This window comes from Trichosurus vulpecula, chromosome 2, assembly GCF_011100635.1.
Source record: "Trichosurus vulpecula isolate mTriVul1 chromosome 2, mTriVul1.pri, whole genome shotgun sequence".
Classification (NCBI taxonomy): Eukaryota; Metazoa; Chordata; class Mammalia; order Diprotodontia; family Phalangeridae; genus Trichosurus; species Trichosurus vulpecula.
Genome location: NC_050574.1, coordinates 353,435,568 through 353,458,576, shown reverse-complemented (window position 1 = coordinate 353,458,576; position 23,009 = coordinate 353,435,568). Strand labels below are relative to the sequence as shown.

The window sequence follows — 23,009 nt, the reverse complement described above, 5'->3', positions numbered from 1 at the left end:
ACTGCCCTGCCTTCCTCCATCCAAAATAATAATAATAAAAAAGGGACCTAATTCCATAAAAGCAATACGCTATTGCAGAAAGAATTAGGAGTCCAGAGACCCTTCATTATCACTAACATTTTAAGTGACCCTGAGTAAGTCACTTGCATTTCCCTAGGCCCTGGCTTTCTTACCTCTAAAGTGAGGGGGTTACACTAAGCAACTCTTCTCCAATTCCTTTCTAACTGTACAGTTTTATGATTTTATGACTGGACAATTGAAAACAATGACCTAGCCAAGGAAAAAAAATAGGTCAAAGCTGAGGTTAGACAAGAGATTAGCAATAGTAATTACAATGATGATGATGTGGAGGGCATGCCCTTGGAGTAGTCTCTTGGTTGTTGCGATTGATTTGCATTACTCCAGCCATACACTCTCACCTCCTTGCAACTGTTAAATGTTTTGGAGACAACAGGCAAAGTCTGGGAATGTAAACTAGGGGATGAATCAAATCAAGTAAATCAAATCTAAGTGGTCAGCAAGGAGATCAAACCTATGGCCTTGGCCTAACACGGTTCTCTAAACTGAACTATGCAGCCACAGCAATATTTACATGACTTCTTCAAAGTCTATTTTAGTAGGCTCAGAATCTAATTATGAACTGCAGTACATGCTCTAAAAAAGTAGGAAGTTAAAATAATTCATTGTTTCAAAAGAATGCAAGGTGGGTTCAAGGGCAAAACACATCTAGATGATTAGATGATCTTTAAAGATCCTTTCCATGACTAATGAATACACAGAGAAAGTTCTAGGAACATAGGAAGGAGAAGTTTAATTTAGTGACAAAAATTAAGGGAGAAATATTATTTTATTTTTATTTTCTGATATTGATTTCTGATTTTAGACCTACTTTCTGATAGCTGGGAGAGAAGAGATAGTTAAGAAATATTCTTGTTTTCTGATTGGTTATTTTTTTGTATTCTGCTTTTATAAAGAATAAACTTAAATGAAATGGATAAGTATTTATAAAAATACAAATACCAAGATTGGCAGAACAAGAGCAAATTTAAATACTCCAGTCTCAGAAAAAGAAACTGAACAAGTCATAAATGACCTCCCAAGAGTTTAAAAAACTTCATGACCAGATGGAATTACAAGTGAATTCTACCAAACTTTCAAAGAACAATTAATTCCAATATTGTACAAACTGTTTTCAAAAAGAGCAAAAGAAGGGAGCCTCTGCCAAATTCCTTCTATGACACAAATATGGTCTTAATACCAAAACCAGGGAGAGTCAAAACATAAAAAGAAAACAATATACCAACAACTCCAGTGAACATTGAGGCAAACATTGTAAATATTATCAATGAGGCTACAATAACATATCACCAAGATTATGTAATATAACCAGACTAAACTTATGCTATGAATGCAGAGTTGGTTTAATATTAGGAAAATTATCAACATAACTGATCATATATAATGACAAGAACATAAAAAAATCATTCTATCACATCAACAGATACAGACAAAACTTTCAAAAAAAAAAATATATATATATACACTAAAAACAAAACTATTAAACACAAGACTAAGTGGACCCTTTCATGACAAAGTAAATAGTATATATCTGAAACCAAGAGTCAGCATTATTATGTAATGCCAGTAAACTAGACTTTTTTGGTATGATCAGGGGTGAAGCAGGGAGGTCCACCTTCAAAACTATTTGATAGAGTGTTGATAACATTAAGACAAGAAAAAGAAATTAAAGTAATAAGCATAAACAGAGAAACCAAATTATCGCTTTTTGCAGATGTCATGTATATTTAGAAAATCTCAGTCAACTAAAAATTGACCCAATTACTTCAGCAAAGTTACATAATCCAAACAAAATCACTGATAAGAGATAGAAAAGGCAATTCCATTTAAAAAACCACAGAAAACATAAAATACTTAAAAAAGTCTACCTATCAAGATAAACACAAGGACTATGAATACAACTACAAATACCATTTAAGGAAATAAAGACAGACTTAAATAATTGAAGAACACTAATTGCTCATGGGTAGGCCAAATCAAAATAATAAAAATGACAAAACCATCTAAATTAATTTAGTAAGTGCCATACCAAGCTACCAAAGGATTACATAACAACTAGGAAAAGAGAAGGAAATTTGCAAGAATAAAAGGTAAAGAATCTCAAGGTGAATGGTAGGGGAAAAAAGTGGGAAAGAAGAAGGACCAGTAAACTTCAAAGCAGTAATCATCAAAATAATTTGACACTGGTTAAAAAATAGCAGTCAGTCAGTGGAACAGATTAAGTATATGGTAGACTGAAGCAAATGAACCCAATAGCCTAGCATTTGACAAACCCAATCCAGCTACTTAAGTAAGCATTCACTATTTGACAAACTATGGAGAAAACTGTGCAAGAGTTTAGAAGGAATCTAGACCACAACTTCATACCACATGCCTCCAATTGAATACATGGCCGATACATAAAAAGTCATAAACAAATCAGAGAAACGAGGAAGTAATAAATTACCTTTTAGACCTATGGGTAGGGGAAGAGTTCATAACCAAAGGAGATAGAGAGGCTCAAGAAGACTAAAACAAACCATTTTGGTTACAAAAAAACCAAAAAGTCTGTGCACAAAAAAATCTAATGTAACTAAAATTAAAAGGAAATAGTTAAACAGGGGAAAATTTGTAGCAAGTGTCTCTCACAAAGGTCTCATTTCCAAGACATATAAAGAATTTATTCAAACATCTAAGAATAAGGACCATTCCCCAATTGATAAATTTTCAAAGGACATGAACAAGCAGCTTTTTCAATCAAAGAAATCCAAGCTATCTATAGCCATATGAAAAATGCTCCAAATCATTTATAATTAAAGAAAATCAAATCAAATCAACTTTAAGGTTCCATCTTATACCCACAATATTGGCAAAATTGACAAAAATGGAAAATGACACATGTTAGAAGGACTGCAGGAATGTGTCTATTGGCCCACTAATGCATTATTAGTGGAGTTATGAATTGGTCTAACCATTCTGGAAATCAATTTGTAACTATTCCCAAGAAGTTACTAAACTGTACATACCCGTTGAACAAAAAATTCTATTAGAATTATAACCCAAGGAGAATAAAATGAAAAGGAAAACGCCTTATGTGTACAAAAATATTTGTTATCATCTCTTTTCGTCATGTCAAAGAACTTGACAGTTGGGGAGTGACTGAATAAATATGACATACGAATGTCATAGAATTAACAGAATCTGAATTTGTCTATGTTCTTATGAATACTATTATATAGGAAACGAAAAAGAGATAGTTTCAGAAAAACCTGATAACATTTACATGTGATGGTACAAAGTGAAGCGAGCAGAACCAGGAGAACAATTTACACTATCATATCAACCCTGAAAAACAAACAATTTTTAAAAGCCCTGAAGTGCTGAGGGATTCCAAAGAGGCTATATTTGGGCATTAGACTAATCATAAAGCAAATTGAGAAGCAAAAATTCAAGGACGTTAGGCTATGGGAAAATACATTAGAAAAAGCACTGTGCTAAATCATCTTTTCCTCATTTTAAATAATTCTGAAGTTTACAACCATCAATTACAATGAATACTTCCATATTATAGGAGAATACAAAGGGCTGTATACGAAGCTGTGAATCTTCACTTACATACTAAATCTTAAACAGCAAAGTGTTACCCCCTCAGCTCCAACTTCCTTAGCAATATATTTGACAGCTCAAATGTTCTAGTCATCTGAATGAGGAGGGGGCTGGCTTCAGTTAATAAAAGAAAATTCCCCAATGGACTACATACTAAGGAGACAACTTTCTATCATGAATAGGTGGGATACCCTCGGGTTCAGAATTGTGGTCCCCAAATGGTCATGTAGACAGGATTAAGGGAAGCAAATTTCTATGGATTAACTAAGTCAGAAGTTTCATATTCACAAGTGATCTCTTCCTCTTTGAGCTTGCTATAGGAGGTTATATCATCCTTGGAGCAGAGTTGAAGAGTAGCCATGGGAACTCAACTGGGAATATATGATCTGATTTGACATAAAGCTTCAAGACACAAGTTTCTAATGGACTTTCTTCTTATTCCTTTCTGTTAGGCAGCAAGAAAACAGACCTCATGTCCTACACCGACATTTTCTTTCTTTTTTTCCCTTCCATGTCATCATGAAAAAGTAGTTAAAGCCTGACCTTCCTCTCTATAATGGCCATATTCTGACCGGGAGTGGAGGCTAGGTGTTATAATCACACTGCCTCCTTTTCTTTCTCTGCTAGGAACTGGGAATTCTGTGGTCCTGTGTCTAGGCACAGTCCCTGGACCTACAAGAAGTAATCTATGGCCATCCTCTTTCCAGGGATAATTATGTACCTTAAACTTTTCTGATTACTGTTAAAAATCTTATTTTTTAATATAAAAAAATCATTTTCAAATATTCCACAGAGTGATCAGAAGTTCCCACTAACTCCTCCTCAAGAAAAACTGTGTTTCTTTTGCTCAGTTCTCCTTTGCTAGGGTTCTATGTCCAAAGCCTAAAAATTCCATTTTTAGAGCCATTATCCCTAACAGATTTGGAGTACAGCAGACTAATTAACGTGCAAAAGTCAAAGGGAACATAGTAAGCACTTACCAAACTAGATAGTGTGCTACAATGAAGGAACACTATCAGTTAAGACACTTGGAAGTAATAGAAAACAAAATCTAAGAAAACAAACAAACCAACCCCAATCAATCACCTCTGAGAGCTATAAACGAATGCAGGAAGGATGGCGCACCAGCAAGACTAACTAGAAAGCGTAACTCAAGGAGGCGTATTTGACCTCTGAGGATGAGTTTGTACCTCTGAAATCTTCTAATTCATGGCTCCTGATTCTGACCTCTGGAGCCAAAGAGAATAAATTTAATCACTCTCCCGTTTGACAATCCTTCACATACTTGAAAGGTTATCACTGAATCATAGATGTAATAAGTAGAATTTATGTAGCATTTAGAGAGTGAGGAAATCAAAACTGATAGAGGCTGTGACTTGCCCAGAGTCCCACATGACCCTGTAGAGGTGACATCTGAACTCAGTTCTTCGTACTGCAAGTCTAGCACTCTGTCCACTCTTGCCAAAGGATTTAGAGCTGAAAGGGACTTCAGAGACTATTTAGTCAAACCCCCATATCTTATAGATGAGAAATCCAAGGCCCAGAGAGGTGAAGTGATTTGCCTTTAGTACAGTACAGACAAGTAGCCTCAGAGGTGGGATATGAACCCACTGGCCACATTCTCTTTAGTCTTCTCTTTTTTAGGCTAAACACCACTGGCTCTTTCAAACGATCCTTATGTGACATGAACTCTCTCAAGGTTCCTCACCATCCCAGTTGCTCTCTTCTGGATGCTCTCCAATATGCCAAAATTCTCCCTAAACTATGGCAGCGAGAACTAAACTTGATACTTTATGTCCTCTCTTAATACAGCCTAAAATTGCATTATCCTTTTTAGCTGCCACATCTCACTGCTGACTCAGAGCTGAAAGTGAACTAAAAATCCCAGATCTTTTTCAAATAAATGCTATGTAAGCATATCTCCTCCATCTTGTACTTATAAAGTTGATTTTTTTGAACCCCAAAGTAAAACTGCCTATTTATTCCCACTGAATGTCACTTAATAGATTCAGCCTATCAATATCCTTTTGGATGCTATCATCTTATACCCTGTCCCAGCTCTGTGTCATCTGTTAAGCTGACAGACATATCATCTGTGCCTTTATCCAAATCGTTAACAAAGAAATAAATAAAATGAAACAATGACCTGCATGGAGCTAAAGACAAATTCCTGGGGTACTACACTGAAGATAAAGGCTTGAGCTCTCTCTTTGCCAAAAGCTGAGCACCTGGTAATTTCCTGAGTTGCCCTAATAATAATTTAATCCTTCAAAAGATAGAAGAACCAACAAGGGAAAATTAGATTCTGGACCTGACTCTCACCAACAGGTAGCATCTGGCTGATGTGGTGAAAATGATGCTGACCTGGGGGGAAATGACTACTCCATCTTGCACTCAGGGATACAGATGAAAACTGGCTACAATCTAACATACATCCTTGACTTTGAGAAAGGGGAATTCAGAGGGTTCAATTGAAAAGATAGGTAGGTTCAGATGGACTGATACTGCATAGGAGAAGTCATCAACAGTGGATGAATACCTCTAAAGAATGAAATTTTGAAGACAGGAAGAGACTGATGAGAAGGAACAAAGGGAATGCCCAGGGAAATCACCAACTAACCATATGAAAAAGACATAAGCAGGGGCTAGAACTAAGAGCAGGTACTGAGAAACAATGCAAAAGCCTGGCAAGAAGTGTCAGGATGTTTACCAGGAGCTGAGAACCACGAGCCCTGAAAAAAACTAAAGATAACAGGAAGTGATTTTTAAAAAGTCATACTGCAGAAAACAGGAAGGTCAGAGTATGGAAAGGATCACGGTTTTGGATAAACAGGAAAATAACTAACTTCAGAAAGAAGATGGAGCTGCCTGATTCTTTTTTGTTTTTTGCTTGGGGGAGGGGGGGAAGCAGATGGATTAGAATAGCCATACACAGTAGAGATCAGTACCAGAGATGATACAAATGTGAGAGCACTGAGGAATCATTTCACAAGGTATCTGAAGGAGGCAAAGATACCAAAGATCTGAAATCTTTATTCATCTCAATGAGTGACAACTCAATATCTAATATGTGCAAATATAATAGCACATATTTTTTAAATTGACCCTATCAATACTTCCAGACATGTCTGCATAAAAGATTTGTTACTACTACAATTTTGGAAATTCTCATTTCTATCACTACTTGAATTCATAGATTATCTTAAAAAATAATTGTGAAAGCAAAAAGAAATTTTCTCTAAACTCCAACATATTCAACAAATATTTCTAGTATTTCACTAAGTGCAAGGCTCCGAGCTGAAAGCTAGAGATATAAAGACAAAAATAAAAAAATATAGGGAAACTAACATAGAGAATATCTACTTTGCCCACAGTAGAAATGACTGACAACAGTCAATGCTAAATGTGATGCAACTGAAGGTCAGTGCTCAGTATTAGTGGTCATATGATTAGCATTTTCCCTGTGGCTGCTAGGGATACAGCAGAAACAATATGTCACTAATCAATGACCTTTGATTTGGTCAGCGCAGAAACTTCCCATGGGGAAACTGCTTTCACTAATACATACTAAACCTCATCTATAAATAACAGTCTTTAGAGTGTTGCCTGATGCTCACAGAGATTAAATGACTTTTATTATATGGCTTGCAAGTATGTCAGAATCAGGACTTGAACCAGGTTTTCAAAGGACCTACCATTTAAACTCATGGTGTTGTCTCTATCCTTAAAAAGATGGAGGAAAATACTGACCCTCACCCTTGGAACCTGAAAGTGAGCTAAGGAAGGTAGTGTCCTATTGGAAAGATTAAGTAAAGCACAAACATGACATATATGATTGCAAAACACATTTTTTTTTTATCATATGGCACTGTTTCAGAACCACATATCATTAGAAAAATGATTTCATCAGATATTTCTCTACCACTGTCTCGAAAGAACTAAGCAATTTTACTACTAAAATGTACATAAATAAAAAAGTATTGATTTATTTGGGTACTTACTCACAATACCAAATTGACCCCAGGAAAGCAGTATAGCCAAAATCGGGAAGATAACGATGAGAATGTTTTCTTTTGGATAAAACCATGAAACTTTGAAGAAAAAAGAGAAACATATGTTAAGTCTCATACTCAATTTAAGTACTTTCAATTAATTTTATACAATCAAATTTTAGTGTGGTAAAGGAGAAATGACTGAAGATCCTTAATGTTAATATGCAAAACTTGTAAGCATAGAAAATTGTGGTACAGTTCATTTACAATTAGTTACGTAACTTGAGTAAATAAATTATTTAGTTTCACAGGATTGTAGCTTTAGAGTTAAAAGGACCTCAGCATCTAATCTGTTTTCTTATCTATAAGATGATCTATAAATTCTCTCAAAGCTCAAACATTCTATGATCTTATGAAAATGTCTTAATTTCTAAAAACATATTTCAGTATACTTTCTATAACTTTTGCTTGAAGAATTATTAGCTCTCAATCATTTGCATTAATGAAGAGGAATAAATAGATTATTCACAATGCCAGACAAGAAGAGCATCTATACTTGACTATGAATTGTTTTTATCTTTGCTTTTATGTATTTTATTTATAAAAATGTTTCCATATTTGTTTTTACAGAGCCATACAGATATGGCTAATGTTGCAGGAAGTCACAAAGAAATTAAACTACACTGTAAAAATCTGACTTGGGAAGAACTAAAGAACAAGACAGTTTCCTCTCCTTCCACTAAGCATAATTCCTGCCTGCAACTCACTCCATGCTAGGAATAGATTACTCTACTGCAAAATGATGCTAGGAATATGGATAAAGAGATTTTCTACAGTTAAAGTATATAGAGGGAGCAGGAACACCAAAGTCGAAATGAAGTACATTAGGTATATGAATGAATATTTTCTTACATCTTTCTAAATGAAGCACAAATCAAAAATATAAATAGAGAAGTATTTCAGCACATTAGAAATAACTTGTATAGAATTTTTTAAGACATTGAAAATTAACTTGAATGGCGTCTGGTAAACTCTATACTTCATTAAATCTACCTATTATAAAATTATTCCTCTAGCAGTACAGCATAATAATAATAATAACCACAACAAAAACTGACATTTACAAATGTGTTAAGGTTTTACTGTAATGTTATGTGTTATCTCATTTGAGCCTCACAAGAGACTACAGAGGTGAGTGCTATCATCCCCATTTTATACATGTGGACACTGAGGCTGAGAGAGATTGTGTCTTGCCTACGGTCAAACAGCTAGTAAGAGTCTGAGAAGGTACTGTCAGATATCTTGCTGAACTCCAATTATACTTTCTCCCCTAATTTAGCTGTCCAATAATGAACTCACACTAGGTCTTAGTGATCTCTTCCTATTCCACATCCATGCTACCAACACCATCTATAACGTTCTCCCAAACTCTAGAATTTCCACTTGGAAGCACTTGGTACTTTGCAACAACCACCCCTAGAAATCATTAATACCTCACTGAAACTCACTCTGCTTCCTCTCCCACCTCATTGTCCTCCATTATTAACATGAGCCGGTAAAAATTCCAAACCTACAAGTGGAAAGTTAAATAATCTTACAGCTTTTAAACAACATGATAAACCTTATCTTTTAACATTAAGGTTACAAAATTTAAAACCAGTGAAACGTTCATGTTAATCACTAAATAGTAAATATGCTACCATTAGAAATTTCAACTTGGAAAGTGCTTGGTTACTTTTTTTTTTAAGAGTGCCTACCAATATCGTTCTTAACCTCAGAAGGTGCTCAATAAGTGTTTGTAATGTTGGTCATTAGTACAGTCCAATAACAGTTTAATGACTAAAAAGAAAATGTTGCAAAATTGTCTGACCTTATGCTGAATATCTGTACACTAAGAAAGATGTTCTAAGTTACCAGAACTGTTTAATGCCTTGACTTTCTCCATTATTCCATTTTATATAACTGAGGTGAAAGCTGCACATTTTTTACCTAGTTAAAGTCCTACCAGGAAAGAATAATAAGAAATCTAGGAGGGGGGGCAGAGCCAAGATGGCGGCTGGAAAGCGGAGACCAGCATGAGCTCCCTGCCGAGTTCCTCCAAAAACCTACAAAAAAATGGCTATGAACCAATTCTAGAACGGCAGAACCCACAAAACAGCAGAGGGAAGCAGGGCTCCAGCCCAGGACAACCTGGATGGTCTCTGGGTGAGGTCTATCCCACACGGAGCTGGGAGCTGGGAATGGAGTGGAGCAGAGCCCAGCCTGAGCGCATGGACCAACCAGACCAGGAGCCGGACGGAGGGGGCCCTAGCACCCTGAATCAGTGAGCTGCGGCAGTTACCAGACTTCTCAACCCACAAACACCAAAGACAGCGGAGAAGGTTAGTGGGAAAAGCTGCAGGAGTAGAAGGAGTTCGCAGTTCGGCTTCCAGCCCCGGGGGCAGCGGAGGTGGGGCAGCTACAGCTGCTGCTGCTTCTGCCCCAGGCCCACCTGGTAGGAGGAATTAAGTGGTGGATCAGAGCAGGAGTGCACAGCCTGCTGAAGATCTAAGCCCACTCCGGGTTGGGGGTTCTTGGGGAAAGAGTAGCGCTGGTGTGACAGAGCTGGCACCTCCCCCCCAAACGTGGAACATAGAACTCTTTAGTCTACAAGCAGTCATACCCCACTGAAAAACTCAAGGGTCAAGTTAGTTCGTTGGGAATGTGGTCAGGCAGTGAAAACGTGCCCAGATTCAGTCACAGACTTTGCATTCTTTCTTTGGTGACAAAGAAGGCCAAAACATACAGACAGAAGTTAACAAAGTCAAAGAGCCTACAACAGAAACCTCCAAGAAAAAAATGAACTGGTCCCAGGCCATGGAAGAGCTCAAAAAGGAGTTGGAAAAGCAAGTTAGAGAAGTAGAGGAAAAATTGGGAAGAGAAATGAGGAGGATGCGAGAAAACCATGAAAAACAAGTCAATGACTTGCTAAAGGAGACCCAAAAAAATACTGAAAAATACACTGAAGAAAACAACACCTTAAAAAATAGACTAACTCAAATGGCCAAAGAGTCCAAAAAGCCAATGAGGAGAAGAATGCCTTGAAAGGCAGAATTAGCCAAATGGAAAAGGAGGTCCAAAAGACCACTGAAGAAAATACTACTTTAAAAATTAGATTGGAGCAAGTAGAAGCTAGTAACTTGATGAGAAATCAAGATATTATAAAACAGAACCAAAGGAATGAAAAAATGGAAGACAATGTGAAATATCTCATTAGAAAAAACACTGACCTGGAAAATAGATCCAGGAGAGATAATTTAAAAATTATTGGACTACCTGAAAGACATGATCAAAAAAAGACCATAGATATCATCTTTCAAGAAATTATCAAGGAGAACTGCCTTGATATTCTAGAGACACAGGGCAAAATAGAAATTGAAAGAATCCATCGATCGCCTCCTCAAATAGATCCCAAAAAGAAATCTCCCAGGAATATTGTTGCCAAATTCCAGAGCTCCCAGATGAAGGAGAAAATACTGCAAGCAGCCAGAAAGAAGCAATTTGAGTATTGTGGAAACCCAATCAGAATAACCCAAGATCTGGCAGCTTCTACATTAAGAGATAGAAGGGCTTGGAATACGATATTCTGGAGGTCAATGGAGCTAGGATTAAAACCTAGAATCACCTACCCAGCAAAACTGAGTATCATGCTCCAAGGCAAAATATGGATTTTCAATAAAATAGAGGACTTTCAAGCTTTCTCAGTGAAAAGACCAGAACTGAATAGAAAATTTGACTTTCAAACACAAGAATCAAGGGAAGCATGAAAAGGTAATCAAGAAAAAGAACAAGAAAAAGAAATTGCAAGGGACTTACTAAAGTTGATCTGTTTTGTTTACATTCCTACATGGAAAGATGATGTATGTATGTATGATTCATGAGACCTCAGTATTAGGGTAGCTGAAGGGAATATGCATATATATATGTTTATGTATATATATAAGTGAATGTGTATGTATGTATATATCTGTGTGTATGTGTGTGTATATGTGTGTGTGTGTATATATATATATGTATATAAAAGAGAGAGAGAGAGAGAGCAGACACAGGGTGAGTTGAAGATGAAGGGAAGATATCTAGAAGAAATAAAATCAAATTAAGGGATGAGAGAGGAACATACCAAGAAAGGGAGATAGGGAGAGATAGAATGGGGTGGATTATCTCACATAAAGGTGGCAAGAGAAAGCAGTTCTGTGGGAGGAGGGGAGAGGGCAGGTGAGTGGGGAATGAGTGAACCTTGCTCTCATCAGATTTGGCCTGAGGAGGGAATACCATACATACCCAATTGGGTATCTTACCCCACAGGAAAGAAGAGGGAGGAAGATAAAAAAGGTGGGGGGGATGATGGAGGGGAGGGCAGATAGGGGTGGAGGTAATCCAAAACAAACACTTTCGAAAGGGGACAGGGTCAAGGGAGAAAATTCAATAAAGGGGGATGGGTTGGGAAGGAGCAAAATATAGTTAGTCTTTCACAACATGAGTATTGTGGAAGGGTTATACATAATGTTACACATGTGGCCTATGTTGAATTGCTTGACTTCTTAGGGAGGGTGGGTGAGAAGGGAAGAGGGGAGAGAATTTGGAACTCAAAGTTTTAAAAACGGATGTTCAAAAACAAAAAAAAAAGTTTTTTGCATGCAACTAGAAAATAAGATACACAGGCAATGGGGCATAGAAATTTATCTTGCCCTACAAGAAAGGAAGGGAAAAGAGGATGGGAGGGAAGTGGGATAATAGAGGGGAGGGCTGACTGGGGAACAGGGCAACCAGAATATATGACATCTTGGAGTGGGGGGAAGGGTAGAAATGGGGAGAAAATTTGTAATTCAAACTCTTGTGAAAATCAATGCTGAAAACTAAATATGTTAAATAAATAAATTTAAATTAAATTAAAAAAAAAGAAATCTAGGAATTATGCTTCTATTTATACTTGTCTTCTAATTTTTAAAAGCCTTATGCCTTGATTATTACATGTAACAGAAATATCAACTATTCCAGGGTGCTAAATTATGAATTAAAGAAATTTATTAAGCTCTAATATTTAGCAATATATTTTATTGACTGATAGACAAAACTGAGCTAGTAAGGGAAATAATAAAGCCTTGTCCCAAACTATTATTCTTGAAAAGATTGTAAGTAATGAAATATTAATAATGATAATTTTAAATTTTTGTATCTTGATGGGATAAGATACAGGACCAAAGAGGTTAAGGATTAGACCCTGGCAAATAGGAGGGAAAGGTCAGGGAGTCAAGAATTCTGAATTAGGGTCAGGGTCTCAATGGGTATGGAAAGAAAAATGCCTATAAACCTGAAAGATCCATTTGCAAAGTAAATAGGTAAAGAGCTGGGGAAGTCTACCGCAGTTTAGAAGCCCTCTCTTCTTTGGTTATCCTGTCCATAATTAGTCAATGGGTAAGATTGTTAAGTGCCAAATATGCACTAGGCATTGTGTTAAGCTCTGGGGATATAAAGAAGGCAGGGCGGGGGGAATAGTCCTTGCTCTCAAGAAGCTTACAGTCTAATGGTAGAGACTACATTCAAACAATTACATACAAACAAGCTATAAACTATAAATTAAAGATATTCTCAGAGAGGAAGCACTAAGGAGGCCGGAAAAAGTCTTCATGCAGAAGGGCCTTTAGCTGAGTCTTGAAGTGGAGATGAGGAAGAAGATAGTTCTAGGCATGTGGACATGTGAAAATGCTTAAAGACAGAATACAGTGCGCAAGGAAAAACAAAGAGGCTGACTTCACTGGATCAGATGGTATTTATGGGGAAGTAAGGCTTTTAAGCAGGACCAGGTTATGAAAGGCTAATAGGAGATTTTGTATTTTATCCTAGAGGTAATAGGGAGCTACTCAACGTTATTGACTAAGTGGGGAGAGATGCTTAAAGAAGATCATTTTGACAGCTGACTGGACAACAGACTGGAGAGGGTTGAAATGTCTGGTTCTGGGAAATCAACCAGGAGGCAATTCTAACAGTCCAAACACGAGGTGATAAGGGCTTAGCCCAGGGTGGTATCAGAGTCAAAGGAGAGAAGGGGGTATGTGTGAGAGATGTTATGAAGGTAGGATCGACAACAGGACTCCACTATTGATTGGATATGGTAGGGGGTGAGGTAAGGGAGAAAAAAGTTGAGGTTGACACTTAGCTTGTGAACCTGGTGATGGGAAGGTGGTGGTGCCCTCCACAAAAACAGGGAAGTAAGAAGAGGGGAAGAATTTGAGGGGGAAAGAAAATAAGTATAGTTTTGGTTATGTTGAGTTTAAGATATCTAAAAGACATCCAACTGGAGATGTCTAACAGGCCACTAGTTGGACATGCGAGATTGGAGGTCAAGATTCTGGGCTGGATAAACAGATCTGAGAATCATCTTCAGAGAGAACTGAATCTGTGAAGGCTGATGAAATCATCAAGCACGGTATCACAGAGGGGAAAAAGATCCAAGACAGAGCTCTGGTGATACCCATGGTTAGTGAGCATAACCTAGATGGCAATTCAGCAAAGGAAACGAAAAGATCAAGCCAGAGAGGCAGGATGAAGATCAGGAGGAAACAGTGTCACAACAACTTAGAAGAAGGGTAGTGACAGTGTCACAGGATGCATAGGGGTCAAGAAGGATAAGGATGGAGAAAAGGCCATTATATTTAGCAATTAAGTGACTATTGGTGACTTTGGAAAGAGTAGTTTCAGTTAAATAAGCCAGACTGGAATCCAGACTGTAGAAAGTTAAGAAGTGAATGAGAAGACAGGACATGAAGGCACCAATTACAGATAGACTTCTCAAGGAGTTTGGCCACAAATGGGAGGAGAGACATGGGACAATAGCTAGTGGGGAGAGGATGGGGGAAACATGGCCATGTTTATAGTTAGTAGTGAAGTGCCCAGTAGACAGGGAAAGACTAAAGATTAGTGGGAGTAGGGATGATAGATGGTTCAATCTGATGGAGAAGATGGGATGGAAGGAATCATTTGTGCTTGTAGAATGGGCTGCTTTAGTAAGGAGAAGGGAAACCTTTTCATGGGAGACAGGAGTAAAGAAGGAGAGAGTGGCAGAAAGCATCTGAGTGATATGACATGAGGAAGAAGGAGAAGAGGGAGCACTCAGCAAATGGCCTTAATCTTTTCAGTGAAATATGAAGCAAGGTTCTCAGTTGAGAGCATGGGGAGATGGAGAGCAATGGGAAAGTTAAGGAAGGATAAAAAGATCTGGAAAAGCCACTATGGTGAGTGGGATATAAATAATTAAGAAAGTTTAAAAGGACTGCCTTGCTTCAATGAGGGTCCAGTTCAGATTATGTAACAAAAGTTCACAGTGAACCTAGTCAGCATGGTTTTGCAGTTTTCTTCAGTTTCAATACCATGTAAGTAAAAGCAAAGGCATTGTGGCAATAATCCAAGGCTGAGGTTTGGCAAGGGAAGATCTTTAGTAGGATATAAAACCAAGGGACATGAGAAAAGAGGGCAGTACAGAACTGAACTGGTTTCACCAAGCAGCAAAGATGGGAAAAGGAGGAGAGCGTAGACAGTGCAGGTGTAACGACCCATAAAAAATTCATGGCTGGAGTGATTGGAGGTCCTGGTGAAGATGAACTGGGTTTGGAGTTATCAGGCAGAGGGAGGGGTGGAATGACAACAAATTATTATCAAATAATGGCATTTCAGAGTTCATGAACGTGGAAGTGGGACATTTATGGGCAATGATGGTAAGATCACAGGTATAACCATCTCAGTGTGTCGTCATAGCGGGGTGAAAGAATAAGACATAGGAAATTAGGAAGTTAGGGTATTTGAGGGAGTACCATTACTTATGTTCTGGTCCCTTAGTATCAGGGAGAGAGTTGGAGGTGAGAATAATTATGAGCCAGGCACTGAACTCATTTTTTTAAAGAGTTTTTTAAGGGCACTAAACTCATTGAGGAAAGAAGGGGAGTGTCTTAGAGGTCTACAAATAACCACTACCAGGATCGTTATGTGGGTGATAAATATTGACTTGAATGACCACCAAAGGAATAGAGATTACTGAGTGATGGTGGTTGAAGGAATGCCTGGAAATTGCAGTGGGTAGTACTTACCTACCAGTACCAGTGAGTTGAAGGGTATTAGTATTTCCAGTGCCAGAGAAGCTGTCATCAGAACGGAGCCAGGCCTCAGTGAGTATGAAGGAGGGAGCAAGAAAGGAAAAGGTTTAAGATGAAAGCTAGTTGGTGAGCAGGCATTCTAGGGAGCACAGTGAGAATGGTAACTTGAGAATGGGGACATTACTGAGGGGAGGGGCATGGTCCACAGGGGATAGGAATAAGGAAAGAAGAAGTGAAGGATGAAGAACAGATTTTGAACAATGGCAACTAGGGGGTTCAGAATCACTGGGAAGGGGAGGATCTGACAAGGTGGAAAGTAAATTCATCACTGAAGAATGACTTGTAAGCATTTAATCATTGTCCCTAACAATTCATCCTCTGAGTAGAGCTGTCCCAGGTGATAGGCAGCTGCCTGTGGCGGGAAAGGGGGCAAGGTGGGAGGTTTCCCAAAGATGTAGGAAAGACTGGAGAGGGTGTATGTTTTACACACACATACACAATGTATATGTGTATATGTCTATAACTTATCCACAATGATACATACACTGTTCAGTTGTGTGATTCTTAGTGACTCCTTTTGGGGTTTTTTTTTGGCAAAGATACTGGAGTGGTTTGCTATTTCCCTCTCCAGCTCATTTTTCAGACAGACACAGACACACACAGACACACAGACACACAGACACACACACACACACACACACACAGAGTTCCTCAAAACATCTCAAAGCAGTAGGGCAAAAACCAGCCTGTGCAAGCACTATGACTGGTCTGAATTTGAATATCATTGGAAACTAGAAAATGAACCAGGAAATGAGGCAAGCAATAAAGGAAACATCTCTATTACTCAGTGTCAAATGAGCAAAGCAGAAAAATGGCTACTGCCTGTACGTGTGTATTTGTGTACAGATAAGGGCAAGATGTAACTAACTGTGATGATGATAATTAGGAGATAGTCTTCAATCAGAGATTAATTCAGTCTCATTCTTTAATTAGAGCCTCAGAGTTTCAGAACTAGAAGAGACCTTAGAGACAATGTAATCTAAACCCCTGGTTTTCAACCGTAAAGATGAGAAAATGGAGGTCCTGAGGCATGAAATACTTTGCACAAGGTCACATAGCCAATTAGTGGAAAAGCTAAAACTAGAAGCCAGGTCTCATGGTTCCTAGTCCAATGTTCATTTCTCTTAACTGCACTGCCTCTCTTTACAATCTACCAAAGTATGCTCGGATATCTACAATGAATCAAGTATAGTGATAAACTGTGAAATGCACTAAACAGTTATCTTTTCGTCTTTTAAAAATCTTTAAGTTTGACCATGTAATGGCCACTTAAAAGGAAATTTATTCCACACTCCCCCTGGAAAATTTTGTGCGAGAAACATAAAAGCTTATTTATAAAGTACATGCTAAAGTAATAAAATGCTAAAAACCAACCCAAAGTTGAATAGTTATATATTTTTAACATTAAGTTAAATGTATTATTAAAAAATTCTATAGCTAGTGAATTTTTAATTAGTGAATGTTTTAAATTTAGACAGTCCTTTTTTTTTTAAAGTTCTTTCCTAAACTTTAAAAAGTGTTTAATGCTACTACATTAATACAACTGACACAACAGTTACTAATGTCAACATCATGGTCTATATAGCACCCCAAGATCTGCAGTGCTTTACGTGTGTTATCTAATTTGATCCTCAAAACACCTGTAAGAGGTGTTTTATTATTCCCATTTTGCAGATGAGGAAACCAAGGTTGAGGGAGGTCAAGTGACTTGTCTAGGGTTACAAAGCGAATGTTTGAGGTAAGATCTGAACTCATCTTTCTGACTCCAACTTCAACACTCTTGCCCACTGTGCTACTTTGCTACCTTATGAAGGGGCAGTGAAAGTTGTACTTAGACTTTGAACTAGGGCTAGAAATACTTTGGTAGAACAAAACAAAAAGAATCCATACAGTGCCATAGTTTTGTTTTGGTAAGGACAACAAGCCATTGTAGACTGAGCACAGGACTTGAAGCCAGTAAGAATGTGTTCCACTCCAGCCCTTGGCATTGGCTGAGTAACTTTAATTTCTGTATGTCTATTTGGGGGTGACAGGTGGTACTATGAAAAGAGCAATGGCCCTGAAATCTGAGAATGCGGGTTCAAATCCTGCCTATGACGCTTATTACCTGTCTAATGCTGAACAAGCCTTTTTACCAACCAGGGACTCAATTCTCTGATCTAAAAAGTGAGAAGGCTGGATTAAGATGACCCCTGCAGTTCCTTTAGCCCCAGGTCAATCATCTATGGTCTATTAAACCAGATGGGAGTTGAGATCTGCACTGCTAGATCCAATTCCCAGGCTGATGCGTGGAATCACAGACCAGCTGCTGGTCTATCAGGGCAATGCCACAGACACTGTTCACTTTGGGTACAGCGGAGTCCTTGACAAAATCTCTCATGATATTCCTGTGGATAAGATAGCCAAATATGAGCAAGCACGGTTTATTAACAACTTACAACTATACCTAACGAACACTGCTTAGCACACAGACGAACAAATCTTGAGCACGAGGTTACCACAGCACTTATTTTTTGATAATAATTATTTGATAGTAGAACAAGAACATAAGGTACAATGTTCAATATTAAATCATGAGCAACCAAATTCTTATTAAATATTTGAGGCATTATACAGGAACCAATTCTTTCAGGTACAGAAGGAAGTATCCAGTAGCCAGAGGGGTTTGGCTGCCCCTAAAGTTTAAGAAGTGATGCCATCCAACTCTGCCTATTCTGGGGCCATTAACCCTGGGTGAAAATTCCACTGGAGCAAAAGTTGTGTCTGGGGGCTTGGATGAATTCTTACTATGTTATCATTCCACTGAGGCCCATTTCAAGTCACATTTTACTCTATTTAACATCTTCATCTCTCTTCAAAAAATACTCTCCCCACCAAAAAACCTAAATACCTTTAAAACAGGTACTACTTCCTCATCCAATTCTAACCATCCTTCATCCTCTAGACCTTCTGGTTCACCAGAACTGCTAGTTACTATGTTTTGTACTTTGGGGAAGGAAGGGAAATCTACCCCAGGGAGAGGAAATTCCAGTATGTTGAAAGACTGCAGAACAACCTAGCAGCCCCTTGCTCCCCCCAACAAATTTATAGAGATGGGAGGGGAAAGAAGAGATCAAAATATGTTTGATCATTTAAAAGCATATTTAAGGGTAACTTATTGAATATATTTCACACCTAAAGTTTCAGTAAGCCACATAGATTTGAAGCAAATTTGTCAAGACCTACACTGGATTAATGTCAACCTTGGGGAAGGTCTCTGATGTCCTGACAGAGTTCTGCCCTTGGACCTGTCTTGTTTGATATATATATTTTCTTCTATTGGATTTTTATAACTAGGAACAACACACTGAAACTGTGCTTATTAAATCTGCAGACAGTATGAAGTAGGTTGGGCTGAATGACAGAGTGTGGATTGAAAGAGATCTGGGTAGACTAGAAAAATGGCATGAAACCAACTAAATAAAATACAATATAAATAAATATAAAGTCATGTAGTCAGGTTCAAAAAATCATTTGTTTTTGTATAGGATAAGGGACAATCTGACTTGACAGCACTTCAACATGAAAATCCTTAAGGGATGAAGTGGAACATAAGCCCAGGGAACCAAATCTTTCAGCTAAAGGCTGACAAAAGAGCGAACTCAAAACTAGTGATATTATGCTAGAAGCACAGCATCTATCTTTTTAACAATATGAATCCAGTCGTACTGTATGTCTGGAATATCAGCCTCCAAAAAAATTTAATATGAAGGATTATCCAAAGGGCAATGGAGAGGTGCATGGTAGACAGAAATAGGTTGCAACATATCATCAATACAGAGACATGCTGGAGAAGTGGCACCAAGAGATGTTATCCAGAGAGATGGATTTTTTTGTCATTGCCATTCGGTCCAAACATTGGTTTTTATCAGTGTAGGAACTCCAGATGTGGAAATTCCTTCCAACAACACAAATAGCAACCCATCTACACCTGATAGATCATCTTAGAGAACTGCCTGGGGTTTGCAGAAGTTGACCATGGTTACACTGGTAGTATTCAAGGCAGGACCTGAACCCTTACTCCAAGGTTAGCCTTCTATCCTCTGTGCCACACTTCCTTCTCCAGAGATGCATGACAGAAGGAAAAGGTGGACTGGTCAAGCAGTGAGGGTGAACCAACAAAAACTTTGCAGAAGTATTGATATTCTTAGAAATTCTTTAGAAAGAAAAGCCCCTAGCACATAGAATAGACCTCCAAAGGAGGAATTATTTGAGGGCATGGACAGGAGTCAAACAGCTATGATAGGCAAGCATGATAGAGTTGTGATGTGCTTCATTGGGGGGAATGCCCAGATAAATGAAATCGTAGATCTCTCAAGTACTTACAAAAAGAGGTGAGGATCCATTACTTTGTACTGCTCACACTATGCCTGGAATACTGTGTTTAGTTAGAATATTCTATTTGCAGCAAATCTCTCTGATAAAGGCCTCATTTCTCAAATACATAGGGAAGTGAGCCAAATTTATTAAAATAGGAGCCATTCCCCAACTGATAAATGGTCAAAGGCTATTAACAGGTGCTTTTTCTGAGGAAGAAATCAATGCTACCAATAGTTATATGAAAAAATGCTCCAAACTATTAATTATTTTGTTGTTTTTCAGTTGCGTCCAACTCATCATAACCCTGTGTACCATAGAACACCAATACTGTCCATGGGTTTTTCTTGGCAAGGATTCTAGAGTGATTTGTCATGTTCTTCTCCAAACAGAGGCAAAGACAGGTTAAGTAATTTACTCAGGATCATCTTAGCTAGTAATTGCCTGAAGCCAGATTTGAACTCGGACCTTCCTGACTCCAGGTCCATCATTTTATATACTGAACCACCTAGCTGCTTTCATTAATAATTAGAAAAAGGAAATCAAAACAATTCTGAGGTACCACCTCATAGCCATCAGATTGGCTAAAATGACGGAAAATGAAAATGACAAATGCTGAAGGGGATTATGGGAAAATAGGTACTCTAATGCACTATGAGCTATGAACTGGTCCAAACATTCTGGAGAATAATTTGGAACTATGCCCAAAGGGCTATAAAACTGCACATATCCTTTGAACCAGAAATACTGCTAATAGATCTATATCCCAAGGAGATCAAAGAAAAGGAAAAGGACAGGTATGTACAAAAATATTTATAGCAGCTCTTTTTGTGGTGGCAAAGAATTGGAAACTGAAGGGATGCCCATCAACTGCAGAAAGAATGGAAAGTTATGGTATATGGATTGTGTTGTAGAAAACGATGAGGGGATGGATTCAGAAAAACCTGGGAAGACTTATATGAACTAATGCAAAATGAAGTGCGCAGAACCAGGAGAACAATCTACCAAATAACAGTGAAATTGTAAAGATAATTAACTGTGAAAGACCTGGTAATTATGATCAATAAAATGATCCACCAAAACTCCAAAGACTCATGATGTACAATGCTATCCACCTTCAAAAAGAGAACTGATGGGCTTAGAATATAGATTGAAAATATCTTTTTTTCCTGGAACATGGCTAATGCAGAAAAGTGTTTTATGTGACTTCAAATGTATAATAGGTATTGTATTTCTTGCTTTCTCAATGGTTGAGGAAGGAGTGGAGAGGGAGAATTTGGGATAAAAAGAAAACAAAAGAGAAAGAAAAAGAATATTATACTTTATGAGGTATTTAACAAAACTATGGTGTTTCCAGGAGATGCTGACTAACATGGTAAAAAGTCTGGAATTCATTATATGAAGAACTGACTGAATAAATTATTGATGTCTAATTTCAAGAAAAAGACTTAAAAGAAAGCAATCTGGGAATGGCTAGCAAGTGGAAAATGAAAGAGTTATTCTACATACCACATTTCTAGAAGATAAAGCTAAGAATAAATGGTTAAAGTTATATATGGGCCAGCTTGGAATAAAGATATACTTTCTGGCAATTTTATCTGTGCACCAGGCAAATAATACACACATAATGACAAAACTGTCATTCTGGGAAAACTGTTAAGCTTTTAGTCTGCTCAGAACACAACAGAACATGTTACTGTCCAAGATTCCATTGTCATCTTGGCTACTGAAACTGGTGTTACATATGTAAACAGAAAGAACAATAAACCAAACTAAGTGCTATTTAATTATACTGAATAAGCTTGGCCCTGGAGAAGAGATGAGAAAATATACCTCCCCTCCATCTTTGCAGAGGTGGTAGACTATGTGTGTGGAATATTGTATATTTTGTTAGACAAGGTCAAAGTATTGGTTGGTTTTATCAGACTGATTTTTTTCTTCTTTTAAAAAAAATCTTCATCACAGGGTTTAATCACTGGGTAGGGCCAGGGGTAGGGTTATATTAGAAATAAAGGCAATGTAAATGAAATAAGACAAAAATTATATCTGTTCAATAAAACAATGTGATACTCCATTAAGTAATGAGTTCCTCATTAAAGAAATTATTTCAGTGGCAGCTAGGTGAACATCTGTTAGGGAGGTAGAACTGCATGGAAGGTTGAACTAAATGATGTCTAGGATTACTTTTAAGATTCTATAATTCTAGACAAAGAAGCAACTTAAAGCATTAGGTACATTTTAAGGAGTTCAGAAAATAAGGATCATAGTATGAAAATGTTATTTTGGGACAGATTACTACACAAAGTAAATGTTGAATCAGTAATTTTTTTCCATTCCCAAGCTTGTCTATTACACAAATAAACCATGTTCTAGTTAAGATTCTTATTTTCTATCTTTTCTGCCCCTTCACAGTTCATCCCATAACCTCTAACCCTGAACTCTATCTCCCAACAACCCCAGGATACCAACCTTACAGGCATGACTAAAGCTGATGATTCGATCTAAAAGAAGGGTACAATTGTCATAATATTGGGGGAAATGGAAGGGGAGAAGGTAATCACTTTGTTTTACCAGCCTTGACAGGTTGATAAACAGAGCTAAAAGAAGTTTAGAGATCACTAGTCTAACTCCCTCATTTTAGAGATGGGGAAAATAAGACCCACAGGGACTAAATACCTTGCACGATGTCATAACAACAATAATGTAAACTCAGGGTCATCAATTCCAGTAAAATTTCCATTACACACTGGAGAACCAGCCTGCACGGAAGGTTAAACTGTGTCCTGGGGAAACAGGACAGAGAAAAGACTAG

General features: G+C 37.7%; 1 protein-coding gene across 4 annotated transcripts in view; it reads right to left on the bottom strand.

Annotated features, from left to right (window-relative positions):
* Window positions 1-23,009, bottom strand: part of CD47 (CD47 molecule) — a 73,991-nt gene that overhangs the window by 30,433 nt on the left and 20,549 nt on the right. For all 4 annotated transcript variants that reach the window (XM_036746063.1, XM_036746064.1, XM_036746065.1 and 1 more), the window contains exon 3: window positions 7,665-7,754. In XM_036746063.1, coding sequence (XP_036601958.1) covers window positions 7,665-7,754 — 90 coding nt within the window. The remainder of the gene's footprint in view (window positions 1-7,664; window positions 7,755-23,009) is intronic.